The 26,240-nt window shown below is 52.0% G+C and overlaps 10 protein-coding genes across 10 annotated transcripts; 7 read left to right on the top strand and 3 right to left on the bottom strand.

The window, feature by feature from the left end:
- Nucleotides 1-1,358: 1,358 nt before the first annotated feature.
- Nucleotides 1,359-2,828, top strand: CPAR01_03338 (uncharacterized protein; the record flags this gene model as incomplete). The annotated part of the gene is made up of 1 exon (XM_060487625.1): nt 1,359-2,828. One exon carries the CDS (start codon nt 1,359-1,361, stop codon nt 2,826-2,828), a length of 1,470 nt encoding a protein of 489 aa, XP_060354953.1.
- Nucleotides 2,829-3,397: 569 nt separating this feature from the next.
- Nucleotides 3,398-4,864, top strand: CPAR01_03337 (uncharacterized protein; the record flags this gene model as incomplete). The annotated part of the gene is made up of 1 exon (XM_060487624.1): nt 3,398-4,864. One exon carries the CDS (start codon nt 3,398-3,400, stop codon nt 4,862-4,864), a length of 1,467 nt encoding a protein of 488 aa, XP_060354952.1.
- Nucleotides 4,865-5,405: 541 nt separating this feature from the next.
- Nucleotides 5,406-6,782, top strand: CPAR01_03336 (uncharacterized protein; the record flags this gene model as incomplete). The annotated part of the gene is made up of 1 exon (XM_060487623.1): nt 5,406-6,782. The coding sequence occupies one exon, from the start codon at nt 5,406-5,408 to the stop codon at nt 6,780-6,782; it is 1,377 nt and encodes a 458-aa protein (XP_060354951.1).
- Nucleotides 6,783-8,407: 1,625 nt separating this feature from the next.
- Nucleotides 8,408-9,918, top strand: CPAR01_03335 (zinc carboxypeptidase; the record flags this gene model as incomplete). The annotated part of the gene is made up of 5 exons (XM_060487622.1): nt 8,408-8,723; nt 8,790-9,046; nt 9,100-9,214; nt 9,273-9,363; nt 9,414-9,918. 5 exons carry the CDS (start codon nt 8,408-8,410, stop codon nt 9,916-9,918), a joined length of 1,284 nt encoding a protein of 427 aa, XP_060354950.1.
- Nucleotides 9,919-11,074: 1,156 nt separating this feature from the next.
- On the bottom strand, nt 11,075-12,214 carry CPAR01_03334 (uncharacterized protein; the record flags this gene model as incomplete). Its single annotated transcript, XM_060487621.1, has 3 exons — nt 11,075-11,766; nt 11,810-11,896; nt 11,956-12,214. The coding sequence occupies 3 exons, from the start codon at nt 12,212-12,214 to the stop codon at nt 11,075-11,077; spliced, it is 1,038 nt and encodes a 345-aa protein (XP_060354949.1).
- Nucleotides 12,215-13,163: 949 nt separating this feature from the next.
- CPAR01_03333 (uncharacterized protein) lies at nt 13,164-16,279 on the bottom strand (the record flags this gene model as incomplete). Its single annotated transcript, XM_060487620.1, has 7 exons — nt 13,164-13,450; nt 13,543-14,095; nt 14,149-14,524; nt 14,579-15,213; nt 15,275-15,770; nt 15,822-16,012; nt 16,079-16,279. 7 exons carry the CDS (start codon nt 16,277-16,279, stop codon nt 13,164-13,166), a joined length of 2,739 nt encoding a protein of 912 aa, XP_060354948.1.
- A 1,119-nt stretch (nt 16,280-17,398) lies between these two features.
- On the top strand, nt 17,399-19,054 carry CPAR01_03332 (amidohydrolase; the record flags this gene model as incomplete). The annotated part of the gene is made up of 1 exon (XM_060487619.1): nt 17,399-19,054. One exon carries the CDS (start codon nt 17,399-17,401, stop codon nt 19,052-19,054), a length of 1,656 nt encoding a protein of 551 aa, XP_060354947.1.
- A 454-nt stretch (nt 19,055-19,508) lies between these two features.
- On the top strand, nt 19,509-20,974 carry CPAR01_03331 (cutinase; the record flags this gene model as incomplete). Its single annotated transcript, XM_060487618.1, has 5 exons — nt 19,509-19,657; nt 19,745-20,444; nt 20,497-20,590; nt 20,655-20,734; nt 20,795-20,974. 5 exons carry the CDS (start codon nt 19,509-19,511, stop codon nt 20,972-20,974), a joined length of 1,203 nt encoding a protein of 400 aa, XP_060354946.1.
- Nucleotides 20,975-21,701: 727 nt separating this feature from the next.
- On the bottom strand, nt 21,702-23,649 carry CPAR01_03330 (major facilitator superfamily transporter; the record flags this gene model as incomplete). Its single annotated transcript, XM_060487617.1, has 6 exons — nt 21,702-21,936; nt 21,996-22,216; nt 22,275-22,536; nt 22,595-22,822; nt 22,900-23,331; nt 23,396-23,649. The coding sequence occupies 6 exons, from the start codon at nt 23,647-23,649 to the stop codon at nt 21,702-21,704; spliced, it is 1,632 nt and encodes a 543-aa protein (XP_060354945.1).
- A 1,241-nt stretch (nt 23,650-24,890) lies between these two features.
- On the top strand, nt 24,891-26,195 carry CPAR01_03329 (oxidoreductase; the record flags this gene model as incomplete). Its single annotated transcript, XM_060487616.1, has 1 exon — nt 24,891-26,195. One exon carries the CDS (start codon nt 24,891-24,893, stop codon nt 26,193-26,195), a length of 1,305 nt encoding a protein of 434 aa, XP_060354944.1.
- Between the last annotated feature and the right edge of the window lie 45 nt (nt 26,196-26,240).

The raw sequence follows: 26,240 nt of genomic DNA, 5'->3' as shown, positions 1-26,240 counted from the left end.
ATCGCCTCGTTCTCGTAAGTCAAGTGAGTGCGAAAGACCGGACGAGAAGCCTTCTCGAAAAGGAAGCTGCTCGTTACATTTTAGAACTCTAGAAAAAAGGGAAGGAAAAAAGGGTGCACAAGTTCACTCCAACCGACTGAGCTTCCCAGTCATCCAGCGAAACCTAGGACTACCGTTCGTGGCCCGACATTCACCCCGTCCGCTCCTCGCGACGAGGAACAACCTAGTGACGATCGAAAACAAGCTTTTCTAAGATTAGACGGTAGCGCCCACAAGAGCCGTACGTCCTCCCACTTCGGGTCCCCGCCGAGAGCCCCTTTCATCCTCGTAGCCTGTAGCTTGGGGGGGACGTGCCCCGTCGTCGGTCGATCGGGCCCGTCAAAGCGTCACCCGCCAAGGTCCAACCCCGGGGCTTTGGGGGGGAAGGGAAACGCGTGGCTCTGGTGTTTTGAAACATCTGATGTTAGCTCTTCGCTAGCCGTCTGGTTTTGGTGTTGGAGCTTAGCGTTGGCGTTGGAAGTGGTGAGTGTTGGTGTGGGTATGGATTATTTGTGTGGCGGTGACGTCTACAAACATTCTCCCAAACCCCGTTCAACACATGCTCTCCTTCACTTAAAAGTCTGTTTGCTTATCGCCCGGAGCGTTTCTTTTGCAATCTTTGCCGAAGGGGGTGATTATGTTGGTTTCCGTTTTCCGTCCGCTCATCAGACAAAGGAACTCTTTTTTCATTTTCTGTTGGATAATGTCAGGTGTTATTATCTAATTCGTTTCTGGTTTCCTTCGTCCCATACTTCTCAAAGACGCCGCCCTCAACCATACTGTCCCAACTCTGTGCATAACGGCATTCTACGTCAGGTTTATCACCATATGTATTCAACCCTCCGAATGTAGCGGATAGCAGCATTCAATTCGATTTCAACGCAAGCGAATTCCTTATCAACTTGTTCATGAGAGATCCGAATCAGCGTGTAACGCAAACAAGGCATTGTGGAACGGACGTGTAAGAAGCTGGGGAGGAAAACAGCATTGCTTCCTTACACAAGAGTATCACGACGTCAAACAGACCGGCTCTCAGACCGACGTCACCAACCACAAACGGGACCGTCTCTGCTTCTTGTTTTCAACCAGCGAATGAGGCGCAACGCCTTTGTTGCCGTATATCCGTCCATTTCGTATCACTTATCTTGGACAACGCGAACACGTCACCCTTCGTGTCTTACAAGACACTAGAGCAACTAGCTGCAAGTTCGACCCGTCGCGCCCGCTTCCCACCAAACGCCCAACGGTCGTTAGATTTCGCCACGGCGATTCGAATTTCACCCTTTCTTCACATCGAATTCATCAACCATAGACTCACGATGTTGTCGATGCCAGCACCTCGGATGCTCTCAATGACGGGTTCAAGATCCAGTCGGAACGTTCCCATCATCTACGTCTTATTGGCAATCTGCCTCTTACTCTTCTTCGTCCAAACCGAGTTCGGATACACAGTCATCGAGAAGGTGGCCGACGCGAAACCACCAAAGATCAACAGCCTCACATCGACACCGACACCGAAACCCAAATACAAGCCGCAACCGACATGGACACCACCACCCGTCAAAGATCCTTTCCCGCTCCTCTCTTCGGGCATGCCGCCGCCGGTTCCATCGTGGAATAGACCCGAAAAGCCCAACGTCTACCACAAATACTCCTTGACGACCGCGCCGCCCCTGATGATCGGCTTCACGCGGAGTTGGCCGATGCTGCTGCAGACAGTTGTCGGATACATCACCGCTGGATGGCCAGCGGAGCAGATCTATGTCGTGGAGAATACCGGCGTTCACGATTCGAATGCTCGGGGCCGGTTATCGCTGCAAAACCCGTTCTATCTCAATTACACGCAGCTCCACATGCTCGGCGTTCACGTCATGCGCACGCCGGTCCTGCTCAACTTTGCGCAGCTCCAAAATTTCTTCATCACAGTGGCAAAGGAGAAGCCGTGGTCGTACTACTTCTGGAGCCACATGGACGCTTTCGTCCTCTCCAGCGAGGAAGGAATCCCAGGAGTCTCTGGTGCGGTCGGCACGCCCGAGTACCAGACCATCTACGAGCTGGCCGTCAAGGAGCTGAATGAGACGATGCGATCAGATCACAAGTGGGGCGCACGCTTCTTCGCATACGACCATCTCGCCCTGGTGAACCCGCGCGCTTACGAGGACGTCGGTGGCTTCGACACGTTCATCCCGTACTACATGACTGACTGCGACATGCATTGGCGGCTCGAGGAGGCGGGATGGAGCATCAAAGAGGCGCAGGCGGGTATCGTCCAGGATGTTGCGTCAGTGCTGGATGACTTACGCGTCCTGTACCGCGAGGGGGAGGTTCCCGAGGGGTTTGGCTTCACGGATCCGAACCCACCACAGAGCAAGGTTTTAGGCGAGGTCCCCCTGGAAGACGACAAGCGGAGCCTGCCGGTACCTGACGCTGTTCCGGAATTGGATGAGACGGGAGCGCCGGTGGACGATGCGGCTGATGGCGTGGAGGAGGATTCAACGACGGCTGTCGATCCTTTGACATCTTTCAGAAGGCTGCACAGAATCAGCCAGGATATGTTCAACCATAAGCATGCGGATCGCGAGAGGAATACTTGGCAGTTGGGTCAGAGGGGAGGAGATCCACGGGAGCCTTATTCATATAATGCCCTTGGATTCCAAATTGGGATAGACGTCATGACGGAGGCCGGACGGGAAACCTTCCGTCGGAAATGGGGCCATAGAGGTTGCGATTTCGGTGCTGCTGGATTGAGGCCCAGCGATGCGTGGAAAGTAGAAAAGGATTGGGAATAATGGAGTTTGGAGGCAGGGAAGAGGAGTACGGACATACACGGAATCGGCGTCAGGGAACAGTTTCCTAATGAGTTCATATTTGTTTCACTTTACGAAATGGTAGTCGAATCTTCAAATAAATACCACTTTCTTTCTTGTTTCGTTTCATTCAATCAGCTGTTGACTCCGTCCGAACTTAGGGAATCCATCCGTCGTGGAGAGGTCAAGACTCAGAGACCTTTGAAGCTAGCACAGGTTCCAATCAAGGATGTCAATTCCAATATCTTGACGCAAAGGCCTCCAGTGTAATAGCCAGTCGGAGAGGGCTAGGTACCTTACCTACTCAGAAGACGACAGGGGATCAGCGTTGCATCACATCTTCGAGTTGCACAGGGGAGCTAAATGTGTCCAGGCACGGCTAGCTGCTTACTGAAGTGGGGTAGACAGGCAGCAATCTTCAGCAGGCTGGAAGCTCATTCCTCATTCTCATGTACTTCTAGCTGACAACAACCGTTCTCATTCAACGGTCTTGAGCCATTTAATTTCTGCTACATACATTTGCCTGAATAGATACACTGTGCTTACGCAGTATGCTAGCTACCAAGCTCGAAAATCTTCCTCCAGAGGTGTTGACTGCGATCTGTACATCACTCGGAGACGACCAAGCGGGACTCCTGTCGATCTCTCGGGCTTCAAAATATTTGAGGGCTATTTCAGCCCCCATCATATTCAAGCATATCACCGTCACGACAAGTACGGGGAGACGTCGACCTCGAAGATCTAGCCCAACTCGCGATACCCGAGCGAACTTACTGCGAACCATAGTCACCAAACCCACAATCGCCGCGCATGTCTCTAGTGTCCATTGTCCATCATCACGGGGCGCCGTGCCTGCCATCAACGAGGAAGACATGGATTTAATCCTTCAGACAGCCTCCAAATTTGGCGTCCCGGTTCCGGAACTACTCCGCCTCGGCGGTGCTCACCCTTCTCTCGAGGGTAGGCGGGGCTGGGCCCTTAGTGACGACGATATGCAGCGGCTCGTCACTGTGCGTGCGTTCTTCGCAGAACTCATCATCGCACATACGCCCAACATCCTCACACTCGACTATAGTATAGGCCGCTATCGGAATGCCTTCCAAGTGTTAACGACGATTCAAGACTCATCCTCGTTCCACCGCCAGCCCATGTTCCCTTTGTTGAAAAACGTCCACCTGCGGCTATTCGGGCCCGGCACCTTTCTACGGCCACTGAGTGAGATGGCTCCCAATCTTCAAACCCTCCGTATACAGGGCGTAACGGCACCGATGGAAGGCTGGCACTTTGAAAAGGTCAAGGATCTCCGACTTAGCTCATCAAACTTCACGGGCTCAGAGCTCAGGGGCATCTTGACAGGGTGTCCCGCTTTAACTAACTTTGAGTACGATTACTATTCTCTCAGAGACGAGAGATGTGCTCCGCAAGATGTGGTTGACGCTTTGGAGAGCTTTGAACCACAATTGGAAGGACTTTCTTTAAAGTTCCATTCCAACACGTGGGCAGGCCGGAGAAGAGAGCCATCGACTACGGATCAGAATCAGCCCAATTCGGCGCTCATCACCTCTCTAAAGCATTTCACAGCCTTGATGAACTTACAGCTTGACAGTGTGTGCTTGTGGGAAGACGCAGTTGAGGGATCGGCCGGCGAGGATCAAGGAAATGGGACGGAACAAATATTCGTCAATCTTCTACCAAGAGCCGTAAGGAGTTTGCGCGTCACATACAAGAGCCCTAGACCGTTCCATGACGCCCTGCCCGTTTTTGCGCGCAATCTTGAGGATTGCTGCCCTGAGTTACAACTATTTCACAACAAACTGCTTTTTGATGGTCCGTTGTCTCAAGGTCTCTTGGACCAACTGCGGCAGGTTAGGGAAGAGTTTGTTTTACTTGGTCTCACTTTTGAATTCGATGTTTCGAGGCTAAACGGATGTGTGTATGTCAACTTGGATGATGGAGGTCTGCCGGTTTCCATTGAGACGATGACTGAAGAAGAATGGATTCTTTCTGAATTAGGCTGATATGGAAAACATTGAATCATTTGATAATTGAAGACTAAAAGATAAATTTGTCTCCAGTATCAGTACTTCTCTAAGAAACATCGAAGAAACCGATTCTTGTCATCGAAACAGGGTCAATGATGAAAGAAGCTTACTGGTGACCAAGTCGCACCCAAGAGTCATCCGCACCAGCTTTTACTCGGGCAAGACCCTTGAAATTTTCAATCACCTATTAAGAACAGAGACCAGTATCTGTTCGGATGACTCACCAAAAGACCATGTGATATGAAAGCTTGTTATTGGCTGAGTGGCTCTTAGTAAGTAGGCGTCACACGGTCACAGCGGGGTCGAATAGGCAGCCGCAGGCTCACTAGAACTCCTGGAAAGTTACTGAGTTTTCTGGAGGACATGATGAAATCTGGCACCTAAGGCTCAAAATCACTTGAATTTCAGGAAAGACGTTGAAACACTTTCGTGACTCTGCAGCTTTGCTCAATAGTGTCAAACTTCTCAGCTCAAGATCCCAGCCGCAAGGAGCCGTTAATCGCACACCAAGCCCCCAATGACTACATCGACAAGCTTAGAGCACCTTCCGACAGAGATTCTTTCCCAAATCTGCATTCAATTGAATGAAGATGGAGGTTCGCACATATTGAGACTATCATTGACCTCGAGAAGATTTCGGGTTATCACGGTCCCACACATATTCGAGCGACTGTCCTTTATGACGCCTCCTTACTCAAATATCTTCGACGAGAACACTACAGATAGCCGGATAGGCCTTCTTAGAACGGTTGTCACGAATCCTAAGATTGCCTTTGAGGTCAAAGATATTGAGGGCTTATTTGGTGGAAAAGGGCAAATGGCCAAAGAAGACCTCGATATTATCATTCGGGCAACCAACGACTTCGGAATCACACCACCAAAAGCTCTTACTCGGCTTTACGAACAGTTGAGGCCTTTAGAAACGGTGCCAGATATCCAGTTTGGTCTCAATCATGGAGTTTGCAAGCACTTGAGCTGTTTCATGACAGAAATGCTTGTTGCTCATACACCCAACCTCCGAAGTTTAGAGTACAATGTCCACGGCTGCTCGAACGCATTTAAAACACTTGAAGAGGCGGTCAGAACTCACTTCAGAGTTCCGCTGCTGCCTAATCTGATAGATGCTTACATCGAGTTGAACGGTCCAGCGGATCAGGTCAACTCTTTGGCAGAGGCTGCTCCGGCTCTAGACAGCCTATGGCTGAGATCCGTTTGCGGACTTCAATCCGGCATGCAACTCAACAGCGTCAGAGTCTTAATCTTAACCCAAGTAGATTTGAGTCCTGCCGAGCTCAAGAAACTCCTGAGCGGTTTTCCTGGCCTCAAGAAGTTTTGGTTCACATCAAGCTACCGCCTGATGCGAATGGGGGGCACGTCCCAGCTGTGCCGACCCCAAGAGGTGGTAGATGCCCTCTGCGGTCTTAACCTGGGGATCACAGAGCTGACGCTGCACTTCAATTCTTGGGACTGCCATGAGCCGAGCCAGGATTCTCATATCCCTCTGCCTGGTCTTCTTACCTCGATTCAGGGGCTCGACAAACTGGAGGATCTGGATTTTGACGGGATGTGCTTCTGGGGTAGGGGCTATTTCTTACATGGATCACCGACTTATGATCCTGTGAAAGTTCAGGCCCTCGCACGGCTTCTTCCTTGTAGCCTCAAAAAGCTAACACTGACGAATTTGAAGAATGGCCCATTTTATGAAGATTTGGAAGCATTGCCGGAGAGGGTATCGGAAATCCTGCCGGAGCTGAGAGTGCTGGAGTGTGGACTGCGACATGGAAAGAAGATGCCACAGGATAAGTTGCGGTACCTGACGGAACGCTTCACGGCCCAGGGAGTCAAGTTTCAAGACTCGGCAAATATTCATTCGAGCGACGATGAGGACAGTTAGATAACATGGGCTTGACGTACTTACAAACTTGCCAATCTGGACTGAAATTACTCTCAATTAACCCAAAGGCTCACAAAACCACTTCCCGTCTGTCTAAATTTAGACCGGCAATGGAACTAGGAAGCTTTTGATGTACCGTGAAGGGAGCGAGGTGGAATCACTAGGTGTCTATTGTGCTGCTGCGATGATTGCGCTCGATATGTACCAAAGTAAACACCGCGATGAAGGAATATCCGCATCGACTTTGACTCTTTTGACACTGAGACTGGATAATCATGACCACAAGTCAGCGATTCTTGGCAGCTGGGATAATTGGACTGAAAACTCGCTTTTGTCCTTGGCCTGCATTTTAGAGCCTTGGCAATTAATCACCATCTTATCGAGCTGCCTTTTGTGAAATCCCCCCTCTCTGCGGAGTTGCTTCCGCCCCAACCTTTACTTGCCTCTTGATAGAGTGGTCGACCAAAGCCATATACATCAACCCGAACGTTGACGCCCAAGAAACCAGGCGACTTCTTTGGACTCAGGAATAGCTTCAAAAGTCCCTGCGGCCTCCCAAATACATACGTTTGTTCTAGAACCCGATGGCCCTGGGTAAATCAGAACCATCGCCAGTAAGCTGCAGGGCACTATTCGGACTGAATTGGGTCCTAACCGCCGCGCGGGGTGACATTCGGGGGTCTAGCATGGCCTACCCCGGGCCATGCAGATCGGCTCGTTCCACTAGCACGCTGGCCACCAATCGTTGCCGTTGAGGGAGCTTTAAGCTTAAACCTTAAGGGCAGGTGAGAAGGATTTCGAAGGGTTGCGTGCGAGTTGCGTGCCCAAGTCGCTTGGCAAAGGCGAGCATGTCAACTACCCGCCTTCCTCATTCTATTCTGACTTGTCTGCAAATCATCAGCCGGATGTCTTGGGAAAAAGACTTATGTAGGCTTTGCCCTTGAGTGAGGCTCGCTAATCTCTCTCCATATCCAGGTAAGGAAGGTGATCAGATAACATTTACAGTCAAACTCAGATGTTATTCAAGGTTTGCACTAAGCTAGCAAAGGTCCTCGACTGACAGCCCGACGCCTGACCAACTCATAGCTCCTCACTGGAATAGCAGCTGCCCGAGCTAGGTATGTAAGCCCCAGAGTGTTCATCCCTACTCCGAGGTGGAGTTATTGTCACGGCAGTGGCTGGCCGGACCCTTGACGACTGGTTTGTTGCACCCGAACTGGTCAGGCCATGTCTTCGGGAAGGCTAGCGATGTATGGCAAAGCCCTGATTTTTCGAACCTTTATGGCTACAACCGAATCTGGTAAAATTGACCATGGAATTGTAAGCCGAGTGACCGGGGCCATAGTCTCGCGGGGATGCTGGGATTAGACCGCAAACCCAGAGCTTATCAGGGTACTACCAAGACAGGAGCAATCACACCTACCACTTTCTGCAAAAGGCCGTTGGTGACACTGCGTCGAAATAGCTCACCGAAAGACTTCAACTGGTGACATCAGCAATTTGCTTTACCATCTGATCTCCATAAATAGAGACGGGTGATCGCTCCCGCTATCCCAGCTTTTCTCTAGCACTCCAGTCTTCAGCTCACTGCACCGCCAAACCGTTTTTGGAGTCTGCCGTTGACAATGAAGTTCCTCGCTGGTCTGTCCCTCGTCCTGCCGCTGGCATCCGCCGCGGCTGTGGTCCCTCTCGAGAAGAAGATCACCTACGATGGCTTCAAGGCCTTCCGTATTTCCACGCATAACGACCCCGCGTCGATCAAGAAGAAGATTGCCAACATTGCGGCGATCCCATTCAATCTCGACAACAGCGAGCACCTTGACGTTGCAATCCCCGCTGGCGATGTCTCCAAGTTTGAGGAGCTTGGTCTCGAGACATCCATCCTTCACGAGGACCTTGGTGCTGACATCGCCGAAGAGGGCACTTTTGCTCCCTACAAGAGTACGTCTCTCCATGCCGAACTTCAAAGAAGATTTAGTGAAGAAGACTTGGTCTGACATTGAACAGGCAACGACGATATCTCTCTTCAGGCTCTCCCCAGCCTGACGTGGTTTGACTCGTACCACACTTTTGCCGACCACCAGCAGTTCATCCGCGATCTGCAATCCAACTTCCCATCCAACTCCGAGTTGATCAACGCTGGTAACTCTTACGGCGGACGCTCCCTCCTCGGTATCCACCTGTGGGGTAGCGGTGGTAAGGGCTCCAAGCCGGCCATCTACTGGCACGGCACCGTCCACGCTCGCGAGTGGATCACCACCATGGTAAGTTGTCGAAATTGGATGTCGATATGATTTGTGTTGCTAATATGCGACAGGTTGTCGAATACCTCACCTACCAGCTCATCGACGGCTACCAGAAGAATGATGCCGCTGTCAAGGCTCTCCTTGACAAGTACGACTTTTACATTCTGCCCATTGTCAACCCTGACGGTAAGACGCATCGATCAATGAACCGTCGCCCTTTGACCAAATAGCTGATTTCACCAAGGCTTTGCTTACACTCAGACAAACGACCGCCTTTGGCGCAAGAACCGTCAAGTCAGATCCGGCAGCACTTGCGTCGGTACTGACATCAACCGGTGCGTCCATCACTTCTTTGATTACAAGAATCAGAACTGACGCCCAATAGCAACTGGCCTTTCAACTGGCAACTCCCCGGCGGAGCCTCGACTAACTACTGCTCCGAGACATACAAGGGCCAGGCCGCCGGCGACACCCCTGAGATGGTCGCCCTGAAGGCTTACACCGACCGCCTCGCCGCCGGCAACGGAATCAAGCTCTTCATCGACTGGCACAGCTACGGCCAGTACATCCTCCTGCCCTACGGCTACGACTGCTCTGCCCGAGCCTCCAACCACGCCCGCCAGATGACTCTCGCAACAAACACTGCCAACACCATTGCCCAGGCCTACGGCACTCGCTTCACCTACGGACCTAGCTGCTCGACTCTATATGCCACCACTGGTAGCGCTCCGGACTACCTCACTGGCGCTGCTGGCGCTGAAGTCGCTTGGACTATTGAGCTGAGACCCTCTGGATCTGCTGGTGGTGGGTTTGTTCTTCCTGCTGCTCAAATCCTTCCCAGTGCGATTGAGCAGTGGAACGGCATAAAGTACCTACTAGCAAATGTATAATTGATGACATCAAGACGTTGAGTCAGGCTCTTGATTCAAGATTAGTGATGGCTAGAATCTCTTTTGGAGCTGAATGAGAAATCACAATGGCACTCACCCATTTTTGACACCTAACAAAGCTTCGGGAAGAGAAGAATGACAAAGATTTGATTCCAGTCCATATGAACAGCAACTACGGGTGGAAGTAAGGAGGCGCTACATTGTTTTTATTTTCGCCATGGTTCTATCCCATCTTCTGCCATCTGGCGCTAGTACGTCCGTCTCTAGTCTCTCTCCAACTTCAACTTGCTCCTCAAATTAATTCGTAAGCGGATATAAAGGGAAAAAAAGGCATGACAGATACAGAATCCTGCATCACTCGTTAGGAAAGTACGTTCATATAGAACCGCGCCATCTAGCAGTTGACAAGATACACTACCAGAGAAAATTGTTTGCAGAATCGCTGCGTTAAGGTCAAGCGGAAGCTGGATCACATCACTAACCCACAACTAGGAAATGCCTGCCTCTCGACTCAAGTAATTCGTCCAGCCAGAGTCCTTAGCCCCTCATGCCGTCTCGCCATCTGTCTTCCTGTATTCACTGGCTTTTACCATCCTGCCATTGATATTGAGCTGAGAATAGAGCTTTTCCAGCTACGTGTTGGCAACAACATAAGACAACTGTTCCGAACTCATTCCCTACTAAGATTCTGTCCTTCTTGGTTTTATCAGCAGTCTTGCCTATCTGTGACGTCTGGCTCGGTATTCAATTCTTTGGCCCCAGTTTCGCTACCTTATGTTTAAGACTCTTGATGGTGATGTCGCCTACATTACTCAGTCCACACCTCTGACGAGTCATCAGGACGTTCAGACGTTGAGGGTCTGCTGTAAAGCCAGCACCTGGAGGGAACGTAGTGCCCAGGATCACGATGACATTGTCATAATCTTGGCGTAGTACCCATCGTCATTTCATGCCTTTTTTATCTGTTGCCGAACGTCTGGATGAGACCTTTCCAGACCTGTTAAGGGGTAGCTCAGAGTCCAGCGGGCTTCGGGACTGTATCGCATGCCTCTTATCTACAGAGCGAAGGGTTTCGACGCGTCTAATTCTAATGTCAAGCCATGTTGGTGATGTCTCGCTGACGTTGACACATCCTGTTTATAGAACCAAATTACATTCATTCCTCCTCGTCGGAGTATTCCGAGTGGTCATCATCGTATATCCCTCCCTGATTCAACATCTTCATCATCTCGTTAGAGTCACAAGGGTAGATGCAGGGGTTCGGGGCACCGGATAATGCGTGAAGTCTCATAAGCAGCCATCTGAGTCGGAGCAGGTCCCTATCTGGAAGCTGCTCCTGACTTTTGTCAGAGATCTCGGTAATGGACCCATGTTTGATCATGCGAGAGCTGATAGTCTGCCCATTCTCCTCAACGAGCACCTCGCGGGGGTCAGTAGAGAAGGACTTACCCATCCTGCTTGCCATAGACGTGAATCGAGTTCGACTTAGCCAGTGAACCCTTAGTCGCAGTGTCGCCATGGCCGATGAGTCGTGATCAAGTGGCTCAAGGGGTTCTAAGGCAAAGAGTCCTTCGGACCAGCCTGGTTCCAACTCGCGACCGAGACAGATCATGTTCGTCATTAGTGTGGTGATACCCCCATAGCCCTCCTCCTCGTGCAAGAACTTTGATCTGAGCCTGGTGTAAAAGTCTTCATCCCATCCAAAGAGTCCTGAAACTTGGGTAGCCACGATAAGGCTGCTCGGAATATGGCGCCAGATGATTGGGGCGACAATGTGACAAACGTTTGGGTCAGAAGTTCCGGTAGCAACGCATAAATGTCTATCGCGATTGCGTGCCTGTGACGGAGCTATCAGTACATGTAGGCTTAAAGAAGTAGCATGGTGCTATACTCGCCTTGGTTTCTTCAATCGCAAGTTGAGACTGTTCCGAAGGCGCCAAGCTTCCTGACTGTTCAGCCGCAACCCATTGACTAAGACCTGTTGTAAGATTAGCATGCTGAAAGTACCGTTCAAACGCCTGGGGCGAGATTTCTTACAGAGTCTGATGAGCTGCGGGAACACTTTCGTCGTACGGTCGAGTTGTCTCAGGAACGTCCTTCTCTCGGCCTTTGGAAAAGTCTGCAATTTGTGCAAGAGGTCCAAAAGGTGGGCAATATCGACCATCATGAGAATGCTCCAGAAACCTACTCTGTAGATGCCAAAATGAGATGGCAACTTCGTTGGTTCGATTTCCTTCCGAATTTTCTGTACTAGGCAAATCTTGGTCTGCATCTCGTCGTTCTTGTTATTATCCATGTTTTCGTGTTAGGCCGCAGTGTATCGGCGACGGCCCGACGTAGGTTAGAAAACTGCATGAATGAGAGCAAATGAGGGTAACTTGAAGAAGGCTGGATGAAGTCACCTAAAGCAGACGATGATAAAAATGGTTCGCTTGTCGTGTGAGACCGTCGAGAAATGTAAGGGAGTTGCGCTCGCGGTCGGAGGTAGGAAAACGAGGATAAAGTTCACCTGGAGAAGGATAGAGCAGCCGAACGCCCTCTCGAAAGATTGGGGTCAGTAAACAATCATCTGGTCAGAGTGTCATGTGACACAAACTCAAGACGAGAGTATTCAATGAGACAACCGGAGATGGCGGGTGGCGTAAGTACACGTAGTAACGCTGGTGCCTTGTGTTTATTTGTCAAATTCAAGGCACAGGTGGTTTGGGAAACCCGTTAAGGCACCCAAAATTTTGAAGCCATCAACATGCTCTACCCTTCCGCTCGTCTAAACTCCTACTCATCGCCGCTTCCGGGCTTTGACAACCTTGCGACGCTCAGGGCCCTACACCGCCTTGGGTAATCTGAATAACACGGCTGAGTAATATTATGATGGAAAAAGTGTTGTTTCTGCGTTGTCTCTCTGCATTCAAAGAGTATTCGTGCTTTCCCCATTTCAGGCCTTGTATCGTCGTGACCGCAAAGGTTTCCGGGTTCTTTCCCATCATCCCTTTGTTCCTTGCCTTTATATGTAGCCATTTTATTCTATTAGCGATCCCAACGTCTTCGCCCTTGGAAAATATGTTTAGTAGAAGGTTCTGGCGGTCGATCCAACAATCACTTTTCATGGTCATCGGCCTCTGAATCGAAGTGAATGAAGCGATCTGAAATAAATATGAAGCCTAATTCTAATGTATCAATGAAGTTCCCCGCTGACGTCTCCCGATCCCAACATCTCCCCAGCTCCGGGAATGCCGTTTGCCAATCTATCTGAATTGCTCCGCGGCATGCTCCAAGAACTTGAGCATTTCCCGCTTAGACGCCTGCTCTCTAAGGCGTGCCGACTCTTGCTTCTCTGCCAGCGCAAGCATATAGTCACCTTCCATAGTAACTCCAATATTTCTGATATCGGCCGCCATGTCTTCACCAACCATCTTCAAGCCGTCACCAAGAACGTCTTTGACGTTTCCGATTGCGTCGCGGAACATCTTGACCTTCCGGTTGAGGACATATTCCTCAATTTTGGCTTTGGCCTTCTTCACTGATCCTTTTCCTATATTGGTTTGCAACGTGATTAGTATGGGTACCCAAAGGGTTCTCCCAGAGACCTCCGGAAGACATCCAGATCAACGGAATCATACTTACCACGCATCTGAGAACACTCCTCATAGCCAAGAGCCATCGCTTCGGCAACTGGCGTGGTCAACGCTCTGTTGGCGTCCTTCTGAGCCTCATCGACTCCCATTCGACTTTGAGCGGCAAGTCTAACAACTTTTGACTTGTGAAGGTCGAGTTGCCTACTAAGCTGCACGATTGCGGGTGATTCATCGTGATCGTAGTCTTGGATCCCAAGTTGCTTCATGACATCCTCGTGAAACACGCCTAGTCGGTGAGTCGCGGAGACAGAGAAGTTGTCGAGCACGCCTGGGATACTGAACCGAAAGAAGTTTGCCCAGGTCTCTGTCAGGTTATCAGTGATAGGTCGCAACAAGTCTTCGTTGAAATTGTTCATCTTCCATATGCCGCCGCGGCGAAAAGTTGCCTTTAGCGTAGAGAAGTTCATGTTGCCCCAGCCAATTGCCGTAGGAACTGCCGCGCGACTGGCAGCAGAGCTCAAGCGCTTCATCTCCTCATACAGACCAGTCTCTACTACCACGTGCAACTTGTCTCGGCAATCCTCGACCTCACCATTCGAATCCTGCCGAGTGTCAATTCCTTGTTTCATTAAACCAAGATGGAAGCAGTACTCACGGCATTGAAGCGTGCCAACATCCACTTTAGACGCTCCCCGTCAATCGTGGCTGTAGTCTCTGCCGTGTCCTGCGCCCATATTGCGATGGAGTTGAGGATTTGACAGATACTGTTAAGTATTTCTTGGTACTTCGCGATTCGAAGCTCTTCGGTCAACTTCTGAGCATGAGCTTGAAGCTGAGGAATTTCTGTGTCCTGCTCGGTGTCAAAGCCAGGAGTCTCATCATCGTTATCGGCCACAAGACCTTGCATCTTTTGGTAAACGAGGCTGCTGGTGCAAAAGATAGGAGTCAAAGCGGACATTTCGTCGTAGTCTCGGAACTCCTCATCAGCTTGCCCATGTCCGTTGGCGTTGGCTGAATCTTGCCGATCAAGACTAAATTGGTTACCGGTTAGTCCCAATGACTTTCTGGCATGGTTTCTCACTTACTCTTTGAAACCCTTAGTGAGGTGCTTCCTGACAGCATCTCGGCAAAGCTGGTTGCGTCTCCGAATCAGACGTGCATGGACCTCGTCCATCAGCTCTCGCTTTTCTTCTTTCAACTTTGCAAGCTCTTCGTGCTTCTCACCATTCGGATCGCAGTCAACGACACCATCATTGGCTAGTTCAGAGGAACTATCAAAAATGGCTCTCTCCACCTGCTTACCGGGCGGCTCGGTTCGCGCTCTCTTCGCTGTGCGGCCCGTGTCGAGGCTACTGGTTGAGGCCCGGGATGTCTTGCGTCGACCTCGGACAACCATGAGCTCCTTTTCCAGAGCCGCGGTGCGGCGACCTAGGGCTTGGACCCGGCCCCATGCTGCCTTAGTATCCTTGTCCAACTTCGACTTCATGCTTTCTATTCCGGAGCTGAGCGTCATGTCGTCAGTCTTTGAGCAAATGATGGTCAAAGCCGAGAATGCTCCATCAAGCTTGAGCTGACGCTTGATAGAGTTGCTCATGATGTCCTTGGCTGTTTTGTTATCAACAGCTCTGTTGATTGGAGCCACTACCCAGACTCCCGAACAGCACTTGATGTACTCGCTTGCTACTGCAGCTCTGGCTGCATCCCAATCCTGGTGGCCGGGCTACCAGACCTGATGTCAGCTACCTTCCATAAAATCGAGTTCCACCAAAAGAATAACATACCAAGTCTACGATTGTGACACCGTTAGCGAGCACTCTGGCTTTGGTAAAGATTCTGACAACCTTCACCAAAGGCCAGTATGCCGCCGTCTCATCATCCTTGTCGTTCGAGTCGACGTAGGGCTCGAGTTGCTCGCGGATATCCTGCGCATTGCCGCTTTTCACCGTCATGGTGGTACCTAGAAGGTGGTTCACGCTTGGATGGGTAGCCAGCTGAGCCGAAGTGCTGCTAGTCAAGTCTTCCAGGCTCAATGAAGGATAGACCGCTTGAACTTTCGCTAAAGCTTTCGCTGCATCGCTTTCCGGGTCCAAATCATTCCTCTCATCAGTCTCTTCAGCGAAGAATTCCATGAGCAGTATGTTGACTTCCTTGGACCATTCCTCTCGAGAGATGAACTCGACTTCCGCGCGGTATGGGTTCTCTTCGTCTTCATCATTGTTGTAAGAAACCTCGGTAGCGACAGCGGTGCACGCGCGCATACAGTTCGTGGGAAGTAAGCTAAGAATAATCAGCTGGGTTCCATCCTGCGAGATGAGTGTTCGATCATACCTCTCTTCATCTAGTAGGGCATTGATGGTTGAGCTTTTGCCATCTCCCGTGTTGCCCAGGACACCAATGACAGTTCGATGGGACCGCTTCGCCTGATCACGAAGATCAGAAATTTGGTCAAGCCAGTGAGCCGCTGCCTTCTTCAGAGCAGGTTGAAGCTTGCGAGAGGAAGAAATGGTCTCGCAAGCTGGCTGGAGTCCGTCCAAAAGCGGAAGAACCTTTTCGTAAAACAGCTACCAAAGATCTAGGTCTTTAACTCTTCTCATCTTTTCCATGTATGAGAATGTCAGTAGAGCACACTGCTCAGTAGATCTTGATCTTGCGTTGAGAGGGGCATCTGTCGTAAACTCCTCATGCTGCTCGCCCTTCACTTTGATTTCTTCTTTGAAGGGAGCATCTGGTTTGATGTCATCATGCTGCTCTTTCTTCACTCCAACAACTGCCTGACTGGGGTCCATTGCGCAACTGGGAAGGAAGGTATCTCAGCTAGATTGAGCCTGAAGTAACGCCTCGTAATTCTGAAGACTCGCAAAGAAGAAATAGAAAGTTGCTTATCCAAATGAAGATAGGCGCCAAATCAGAAAGATGATGTAGAATTGGCTCGCCTAAGACCCCAAGGTGCGATGCCAGATGTTGACAATGATGAAGAAATTGGAAGGTAGTATGGTTGAATGAAGAGTAAGAAGAAGAAGAGAATGTTGAAATTGGAGGAATTTGGGGAAAGGTACTTAAGTTGACGAAGTGGTTGGGTTGAAGTTGTCTGGTGGAAGTGAGGCTGAGAATATCGGTGTGGTTAAATACCTGTTAGAACTGGTGCCTTCGAAGTCTGGCAGGATGTGAACGAAGGAGCAATGGAACCTAATCAAGTGTGGGCAGCAAGTACCTTACCCCGAAGAGACAAGGAATCACAAAGGTTTCGAGAGAGACATGGAAGGTTCGACCGACGTTCGAAGAAATACCAAGAGGTGTCTGGAAGATAATGTTAAAAGTTTCAAGACCGTCTTTCGGTAAGATGAAAGTTGGAGCTCAAGTGTCAGGTCGATTTTCCAAGATATCCAGGGCTCAAGTGGGAACATCCTCAATTCTTATATGGACCACGAGGAAGGTTGCCGCGACTGGCTCTGAATCGGCTCACTGTACAGTCTAATTTTGCTCCAGGTGGTTCTTTCCCTTCTCAGGTCCTTCCTATTTCGCAGTGCTGGATGAAGAAGGTATCGACACATTCACCTCGGTGAAGCAAATCCTTTACCCCGCCTGACCGAATTCACCGAGATAAGGCAGTAGAGATAAGCGACGAGAGGCGTGCCCTGGTGTGGAAAAGAACTCATATCAGATCTTATCAGATCCTTCCCAGCGCAACCCCACCATGCGAACCCCGCGGTCCGCGATCCGCAGCGACGCAGGCAGAGGCGGGCTGCCCCTCACCAGCAAAGCCGACCATATCCCTCCCTCTCACCACCCGAGTCAATAACGACACATTGCAACGACACACATAGGCGCAAACGGATTTCCTCTTTAGCAAAGCATCTTGAGCATACGGAATTGGGCGCAAAAGCAAGGATAGAAACATCACAATCATGGCGCAAACTGCAAATCAAGTAGCAGGCGGAGGGGAGCTCTTCGTCAACGGGCGCATCTTTCTGCACAACGCCGAAGCCGGCCTTGAGACACAGCCCACCTTTGCCGAGAGCATGTTCGTCGCCAACGGCATTATTGAGAACATTGGCACAACAGAGGACCTCAAGGCAAAACACACATCGGGAGAGGTCACCACGCATGACTTGGAAGGCAGGACAGTCCTGCCGGGCTTCATCGACGGCCACGTGCATCTCCTCCTCCTCGGCCAGTCGCTGCGCAAAGTGAGCCTCGAAAACTGCACATCACTGGAAGAGATACGCGCCGCCATCAAGGCATACGCCGTCGCCAACCCGGACGTCCCGCGCATCATGTGCAAGCTGTGGATGCACTCCATGACCCCCGACGGTGTCGACAAGACCATGCTTGACGACATTGACCCCCGGCCAATCTTCATCGACACAAAGGATCTTCACTCGACTTGGTGCAACACAGCCGGCATCAAGGAGCTCGGCATCGAGAATATGCCGGACCCTTCAGGAGGCAAGATCCACCGCGACGCCGAGGGCAAAGCGACGGGTCTCCTCAGCGAGGCCGCCGTGCTCACCATCGTGTGGCCCCATCTCGCCCAGGTGGCCCCCAAGAGAGATCGGATGGACGCCATGAAAGATGCCGTGCAGACCTACAACGCATCAGGCTACACAGGGCTGATTGAGATGGCCATGGACGAGCCGGCATGGGACGCAGCTTGCTCGCTCCGCGCCGAGGAACCCAACCTGCCCATGCGCATCCACGCCTACTGGCTCATCAAACCATCCGAATCCGAAGAGGAGCGCTTCAAGCAGGTCGATCGGGCCATCGAACTCCACAACGAGCTGAACAAGGCCACCTCCCCCGACCTGCGCATCGTAGGCATCAAAATCATCACCGACGGCATCATCGACGCCTGCACCGCCCACCTGTCAGAGCCCTATGCCGAGGTGGGTTCCCCCCCGCCCTTCTGGAGCGCCGAGTGGCTCGGTCCCGTGGTCGCGAGGGCAGACGCCGCCGGATTGCAAATCGCCCTGCACGCGATAGGCGACGCAGCCATCAAGAACGCAGTCAACGCCCTCGCCAACCACGCCACGCCTGGCCGCCGCCACCGCCTCGAGCACATCGAGATGGCATCCCCCGAGGACGCGAAACGCCTGGGCGATCTGGGCCTCACGGCTTCCATCCAGCCCGTCCACGCCGACCCGGCCATCCTCCGCGCCTGGCCGCGCCTCATTGGCGCCCACCGCTGCGAGCGCGCCTTTGCCTACCGCGAGTTCGCAGACCACGGCGCGCTCCTCGCACTCGGCAGCGACAGCCCCACGGCCCCCTGGGCGCCGCTGCAAAACGCCTACGTCGCGACGACGCGGCGGTCCGCCAGGGAGCCGGGATACGATGTGGTCGTCAACGAGCACTTCAAGCTGGGTGTGTGCGAGGCCATCACGGCGGGCGCATTCGGAACTGCAAAGAGCGTGTTTGCGGAGGATCGGACGGGTTCCTTGCAGATTGGCAAGCGCGCGGACTTTGTGGTGGCGGAGATGGATTGGACGCCGCAAGGTCTGCTCAAGGGCGAGATCAAGGCCACCTGGTTTGACGGGCGGAGGGTGTGGCCGTCTCCCAATGCGTAGGGTGTTATCCGGGAGATGGGGACTTGCTCTCCTCCTGCCGTTCATGTTGAGAATCAGACTTTTTGTTGTGCCGTGGTCGCTGCTACTGACTGCTGCATTTCAGTACATACGCCCCATATATGCAGCCGAGAGGCAAAAAACATGAAGCCCAGCCAATTGGTGGTGTTCGTGTACAATAATTTGTCGGCTCCCACATGACATGTTCAGATATTTGTAAACAAAGGTTCGTGTGTACTTTTGTCGTGTGTGTGTGTGTGTGTGTGTGTGTGTGTGTGTGTGTGTGTGCTGTGCGTTTGTGTGTGTCTGTATGCGAAAGAGAGAACGCAAGTCAGTTTGATTTGTGTGAGTAAGGTAGTAGTCGTGTGTGTGTATGAGTGTGTCAGTATGCCAGCCGGCGCAGTATTCTGGGAATAGTTTCATCCCATCTCGTGCGTGTTTCCGGCTCTGCGGCAAGATGGCACTGGCCGCTCTCCTGCCCTCCCCCAATGCCCAAATCCCCCCCCATCCCCCAGTCTCTTCTCACACGATGCCCCGATCGGGGAAAGGTTGCAAATCCACACCAACTCGGGATAAAGTCGCGCTGAAGTTCTCCAGGGGTTCTTCGTGAGTGGCTCGGACGTGAGTGAGCACGTCAAGGGTGTTCTCGGGAAGAGAAGGGCGCCTGCCAACAGGCAAATCACCCAACCCCAGACAGGGATCATCCTGTGTTCTTCTGCATGTCTGTGATATCAGAGATTCCAAAAGAGGCTCTGGCAGCGGATGTCAAAACCCCCATTTCAGCACATGGAGGGTGTGGTGGTGGCCCACTCCTCTCGAGATGCCGAGGGACGTGTCGTTCTCTCTCGTCCCAGACTCTGGATGGAGGTCAGTACAAGAAGACGGTCATGACCCCACGAACTTGGACAGATCGGGCCAGCCAACCTTTTTACTCCATTCAGATTTCGTTCTCGACTTTGGTTCTTCTAATAAAACACACGGACATCTTTCACATTCTGTTGTGGTCCACCTACTCCGGAAAGAACAACATCTCGCAGTCGATAAGATGCAGCCTCAAAGTAGTCTGTCGGCGCTTGCCGCCCTCGTCCCCATGGTTCTGGCCTTGCCTCAACAGCAGCCTCCCCCACCAGGCCCTCCAGCTGCTTGTGCACCGGTCAACATCATCGTCGCCCGTGGCAGTCTCGAGGCGCAGGGCGCCGGTTTGTTAGGCAATATTGCCATGAACGCGTCGATGCAGATTCCCGGCTCCGTCATTACGCCATTGGTGTACCCGGCACAACTCGACCCGTATCCGCCTTCCGTGTCGGCTGGTGTGATGAACATGACGACTCTTCTCAATCAACAGGCGCAGCAGTGCCCCCAGTCGAAGCTCGTTCTGATGGGATACTCTCAGGTATGTCTTTCTCGTGAAGTGAAGGCTCGGCGTCGCGTCTGACATGTCGCAGGGCGCACAAGTGTCGCTGGACACTCTTTGCGGTACCACGGATGGCCCGAACTTCAACACGACTGTTGCCCAGGCACCCATGGTCGGAAGCAAGAGTAGGTTTATAGACCTTTGATGCCGTTTGATGGTCATGGCCAGTTTGCTGACATGGCTCAATAGTCGCTGCCGTCGTCTTGTTCGGTGACCCAACCTTCATCGCCGGCCAGCCCTTCGCCAAGGGAACCTCGAAGAAGAACGGCGTATGTCCTTCAGACCTCGATCTTATCCCCACTCACGCGTGACTAACCATTGCCTCACAGATCTTCCCTCGTATGGATCTCGGCCCATGCCAGACCCTGACGAGCAAGTTCGCATCATTCTGTGATGACACGGATCTCTTCTGCGCCTCGGGCCAGAACTTGACCGTCCATCTCGGCTACTTCTCGAAGCAGGACTACGTAGCCCAGGCATCTTCATTCATCGTGCAGCAGACCAAGTAAAGGTCTGAAGCAATGAAATGGCGATAATAGCATCCAGAACTCGAGGAGCTGGCGACTCGGGCAACTAGAATGACTCTTGATGGAGACGAGGAGGTAATGCTTTCACGATTCTTGACGATACACTTCTTCTTTTCTTCTTTCTGCTGCAGTAGCATTTTCAGTCCGGTCTTGATGATCGACGCATGGCGTTTCGTGGTGGAGGCAAAAAGACACACTAGCCGTAGCGTTCTCCTTTCTCCTGATATCAGCAGAGGCCTCTGAGCCAAAACAACTTGAATAAACGAAAAGATTAATTCTCAAGGAACTGGAACATTTGTCGTCCGTGCTCGTTTCGTCACCGAGAGAAGTGGGTCGGCCGTGAAAAAGCAGGGTGGGGCTGTCACACCTGCCTACTAGCCGAATGCGGAAGCGGGCTGGTGGTGAGAAGCATCCGTGCACCGGCCAACTACGATTGACAAAAGTCTCACCATACACACCGAAAAGTGGTCTTACCTATCTTACCAATTGGAAGGTGCCGGCCTGGCGATAAGATAACCGGCCATAAGCGATAAGAAGCCATAAACAGCCACAGCCACCTCGCCGTGGCTTGCACCCAAGCCCTCGACTCATTCCTTTCATAAGATTAAGACGCACTCAACTGGACAGGTATCATAATGGTAGGTGTTTTGCCTCTCAAAATCGATATACAGACAAGTGCTCCGTCACGCGACGGTATGTCTTCCACTTTCTAGTACACAAAGATGAAATCCTCGTTCTTTAGATCCGTCATGTCCTGCAGGCCGTGGTCTTCCTCAATGGCACGGTGTTGAGGTTGGGGGTCCTCTTCGATCTCGACCGCCTTGCCCTCCTGCTTATCCTTGTTGCGCATCATCGACTCGTCGACGATCAGTGTGCTCTTGCCGAGTGCTTCACGACGCTTGGCGTGCTGAACGTTGAGGTACTTGAGGTAAAGAGGAATCAGGCTGAACAACCAGTCAGTCAACATTATGCGGGAGGAGAAAGGAGGGATGTGGCCACTTACGCTCCCATGACTGCAACGAGGACGAACATGATAAGGTTGGAAATCAGACCGGGACGGTACACCGGAGCGTCATCAACGGAATATAACAGCGGTCCAATGATGTTGCCTGTGCACATCCCGATGAAGACAACAGCAGATGTAGTCTTCTTCTTGGTGTCACCGGCGGTGTTTTGTGCCTGCCATGTGAAAATGAGAGGCGTGATGGCAGCCAATGCAGAGACCTAAGTGTCTCAAGTCAGTACGTTGTGCAGCTAGCAGTATCATCAATTGGACCCTTACCAAGTAGTATCCGAACAGCAAGACACCCTTGTGCTCACGCGGTACCGTAAGCATCAGGACGGTACCGATGGCAGGGATGATTGCCACGCCTGCAATGACGATGCCCTTCTTTTGGATCCGAGTGGCAATCCAGCCGCTTCCCATGATGGCGATGATCTGGATGGCTCCAAACGGAATGTTGAACAGGATGGTGGTGAAACTGCTGTATCCAAATGACTGGACGATCAAGTTACCAAAGGTCGAGATTCCACCACTGGCGATGCTGTACGAGATTGTTAATATTACAGCAGTGTCAGTCGAAGGTGGTCCGAGGAACGTACGAAATAGCGATGATGAGAATAAACCAGCACCATGTCTTCAAGTCAAGGAATGTCTCCCAGACGTGGTCCCAGCGCCAGACTCCAGACTGAATGCCCATCTGGTTCGCACGAAGTCTCTCAACGGCGATGACCTTTTCTCTCTCGGTCAGGTACTTGGCAGACATTGGCGAGTCGGGCATGAAGATGAGAACAACGGCGGAGTAGGTGACGGTGAGCAAGCCGCAGAACCTATGTCACGCACAGCATTAGCAACGCATTTCCAGCATCAATATTGTCCGCCTCAACACCGTTGGTCCATGACTTACAGAAAGATGATCTGGTACTTGTAGAGCTTATCGCTGTTAATGTGGCCCAGACCATAGGTGAAGAGACTTCCGACGATGAACGTTACACCGTTCATGGCGTTCCACGAACTAGTGACAAGTGTCTGCTCGCTTCTTCTCCACCAGGTAGTCGTAACAGCCAAGCACGACGGCGCGATCATAGCTTCGAAGGACCCGAGCATAAATCTTAAGCCGAGAAGTGATTTGAAGTCGGTGCAAGAAGACATGATGGCCAGCGAAGAGCCCCAAAGGAAGATGGCAGCAGCGATGACTTTTCCGTTGGGGAGTTTAACGAGGATCCAGGCAGCGACGGGTTGCATGACGAGTTGAGCGATGTACAAGATAGAACCGAGCCAGGAGTACTGCTTGCCGACGAGGTGTGCGTCTTCCTTGATGCCGAAGATGGAAACATAACTGTCGGAGTCGATCCATCAGCGATCCAATTATGTCTGCCGTCCTAGATGCGGGTTTCACTCACCTAAGGGAACTCTTGTCCATCTGCTGGAAGAAATACGCTCCGAGAATCAAGGGAAGAATGCGAAAGTTGATCCGCTTCAGAACGGCTTGCTCTTCCTCGTATGTAAAAGTCGTGTCACCGCCTCCGTGCTCTGCGAGGAACTTTGCCGCCTTTTCTTGGACCGTGTTCGCCGGTGCTGATGGTTCGGGGATGGGCTCGATCGCGTCGACGGCAGGACCGCCGGCCCGCTCCTCGGCCGGAGTTTGAGAAGCCATAATGGATTGTTGCTAGCGCACAAAGATGACCCTGATAGGTGTCGATGAAGTTCAAGAACGACGTGCTAGTACCGTGCGAGTGGTACAGATGTCGAGCACACCTTTTGAAAATGACACTGCAGCACCCTGATGGAAAGAAAGAGAGTAGCGGAAACCCAGCGATGTGGTTCGGGCTCGTTCATCTTATCCGTCATATGCCCTCATGCAACATGGCCCCTTGTCCGCCCCCAATAACCGGTTTCCTCTCAGCCGGAGGCGAACGGCAAAGCCGAGCGTGGAGGCTCAACATCGATCTACCTTGGCAACACCTGACTCCCGTGTTGCGTGTGCCCATCGCATGGTCTCTGTTGGTCTTCTTTGCTAATACCCGGAGATTAAGTCTGCCCTCCAAGTCGGATGGCACGTTGCCAAGATTGCTTGCCGGGTGCTTGACAGAACCCAAGAGATCCCTCGGAAACACCCCCAGTCCAATTTTGAATAATGCTTCTCATTGGAGGGAAAACTCCAGGCTATTTGCGAAGCCGAGACATCAGGGGTCTCTGTCGAATCAAGTGCCAGCTCAACGCCTGAGGGCCGTCGTTGACCTTACGAGTCGTGCGCAACCATGCCAGGCAAATCCAGGCTTAGTGCCAAAGAGTCTGGGGTAACGATCTACCGTTTACGAGCGGGTGGCTGGAATAGCCAAGTTGAGAGAACACAACAAGGGGGTTCCTCTGGGCTGACGTTGCACTTGTTCCCACTTCTTCCCCAAACTCTCTCCGCACGCTACTCCTTCCAGATGTCTAGTCCTCGGTTTACCCCAGTATCCCCGACATTTCCGACATTTGAAGCGGAGAGCCCCCGCGTTCCGCTACATCTTCTCTCCGCAGTGTGGGGATCGTGAGTGTCGAGTGACTGGTCCATGAGTCGGGCATTCAAACCCCCGCGCCCAGAAACGGGTTGCCATTTTGGCTAAATTCGGGCATTTGGGGTATCTGATCCCGAGTATGATTCCTGACGGGGGCCGTCGATTGCCTGAGATCTCGCGGATTTTGAGTGCCATCTGCCGAAGTCATGACGATTGACGACTCCGATAACGCGGGCGTGTGTCTCTCAATAAACTCGCCGTGCCCATTACAATTCATCGTTTAACAAAGGACGCCGCAGTGTACTCGAATCTGACGCTTCCTTGCACTGGACATTCTCATACCCGACCACTTTCAAGCCATCGACACGACCTAAGCACACAACCGACCTCTACAATGGGCGAGTCAACGCAAAAGAAGCGTTATGCCATCGTAGGCACCGGCGGCCGATCGGGCTTCTTCTACACAGCCATTGCAAAGGACTACAGCAGCACTTCAGTCATCGTCGGTCTCTGCGACACGAACCAGACGCGCATGAACTATGCCAACTCAAGATTGAAAGAACTCGGCCACGGCGAGGTCCCGACCTACATCGCAGCCAACTTTGACCAGATGATCAAAGACACCAAGCCGGACGAGGTCATTGTCACAACCATGGACCGCACACACAACACCTACATCGTCAGAGCAATGGAGCTAGGCTGCAACGTCGTCACCGAGAAGCCAATGACCATCGACGCGCCGCGGTGCAGGGAGATCTTCTCGGCAGTCGAACGAACGGGCCAAAAGGTGCGCGTAACATTCAACTACCGCTACGCGCCACACAACACAAAGATATTTGAGATTATCAAGTCAGGCGCCATTGGGAAGGTGACGAGCGTGCACTTTGAGTGGATGCTCAACGAGAACCATGGCGCCGACTATTTCCGCCGCTGGCATCGCGACAAGCGCAACTCGGGCGGCCTCCTTGTGCACAAGTCGACGCACCACTTTGACTTGGTCAATTTTTGGCTTCAGACGCGACCGCAGACGGTGTATGCCCAGGGTGACCTCAAGTTCTACGGACGAGAAAACGCCGAGGCGAGGGGCGTGACGAAGTTTTATACCAGGGCTCACGGGAGCGAAGCAGCCAAAGACGATCCCTTTGCGCTGCAACTGGATCAGAACCCGCAGCTCAAGGCCATGTACCTCGACGCAGAGCACGAGGATAGTTACTATAGAGACCAGAGCGTGTTTGGCGATGGTATCAGCATCGAGGACACGATGAACCTGCTTATCCGATACCGCAACGGCGCGGTAATGACATACTCCCTCACAGCATACGCGCCGTGGGAGGGCTTCCGCGTCAACTTCAATGGTACGGGTGGTCGTCTCGAGGTCGAGGTTGTGGAGAAGAGCTACGTGAACTCTGGAGGTAGCCAAGCTTTGGAGGGCGCGATTGAGAAACGGACGATGCTGCTTAGGCCGCTCTTCGGACCGCCTCAGGAGATCGATCTGGGTGAGGCCAAGGGTGCTCACGGCGGTGGAGATCTTGTTCTGCTTGCGGATCTGTTTGGTGAGCCGGTGTCTGACGAGTACATGCGGGCAGCTAGTCACATTGATGGTGCCGCGTCGATCTTGACTGGTATTGCTGCCAACAGGTCACTGGCAACTGGACAAGCTGTCAATGTCGACGACATCCTGGTGGTGCCCGACAAATGAGTAACACATGTATGAAGGCCAATGATTCAATTTTATGATAATTAT

Source organism: Colletotrichum paranaense, assembly GCF_030867605.1.
Source record: "Colletotrichum paranaense strain IMI 384185 chromosome Unknown Scaffold_2.1, whole genome shotgun sequence".
Taxonomy (NCBI): Eukaryota; Fungi; Ascomycota; class Sordariomycetes; order Glomerellales; family Glomerellaceae; genus Colletotrichum; species Colletotrichum paranaense.
Note: the sequence above shows the minus strand (reverse complement) of the source record. Positions and strands in the feature narration are given on the sequence as shown.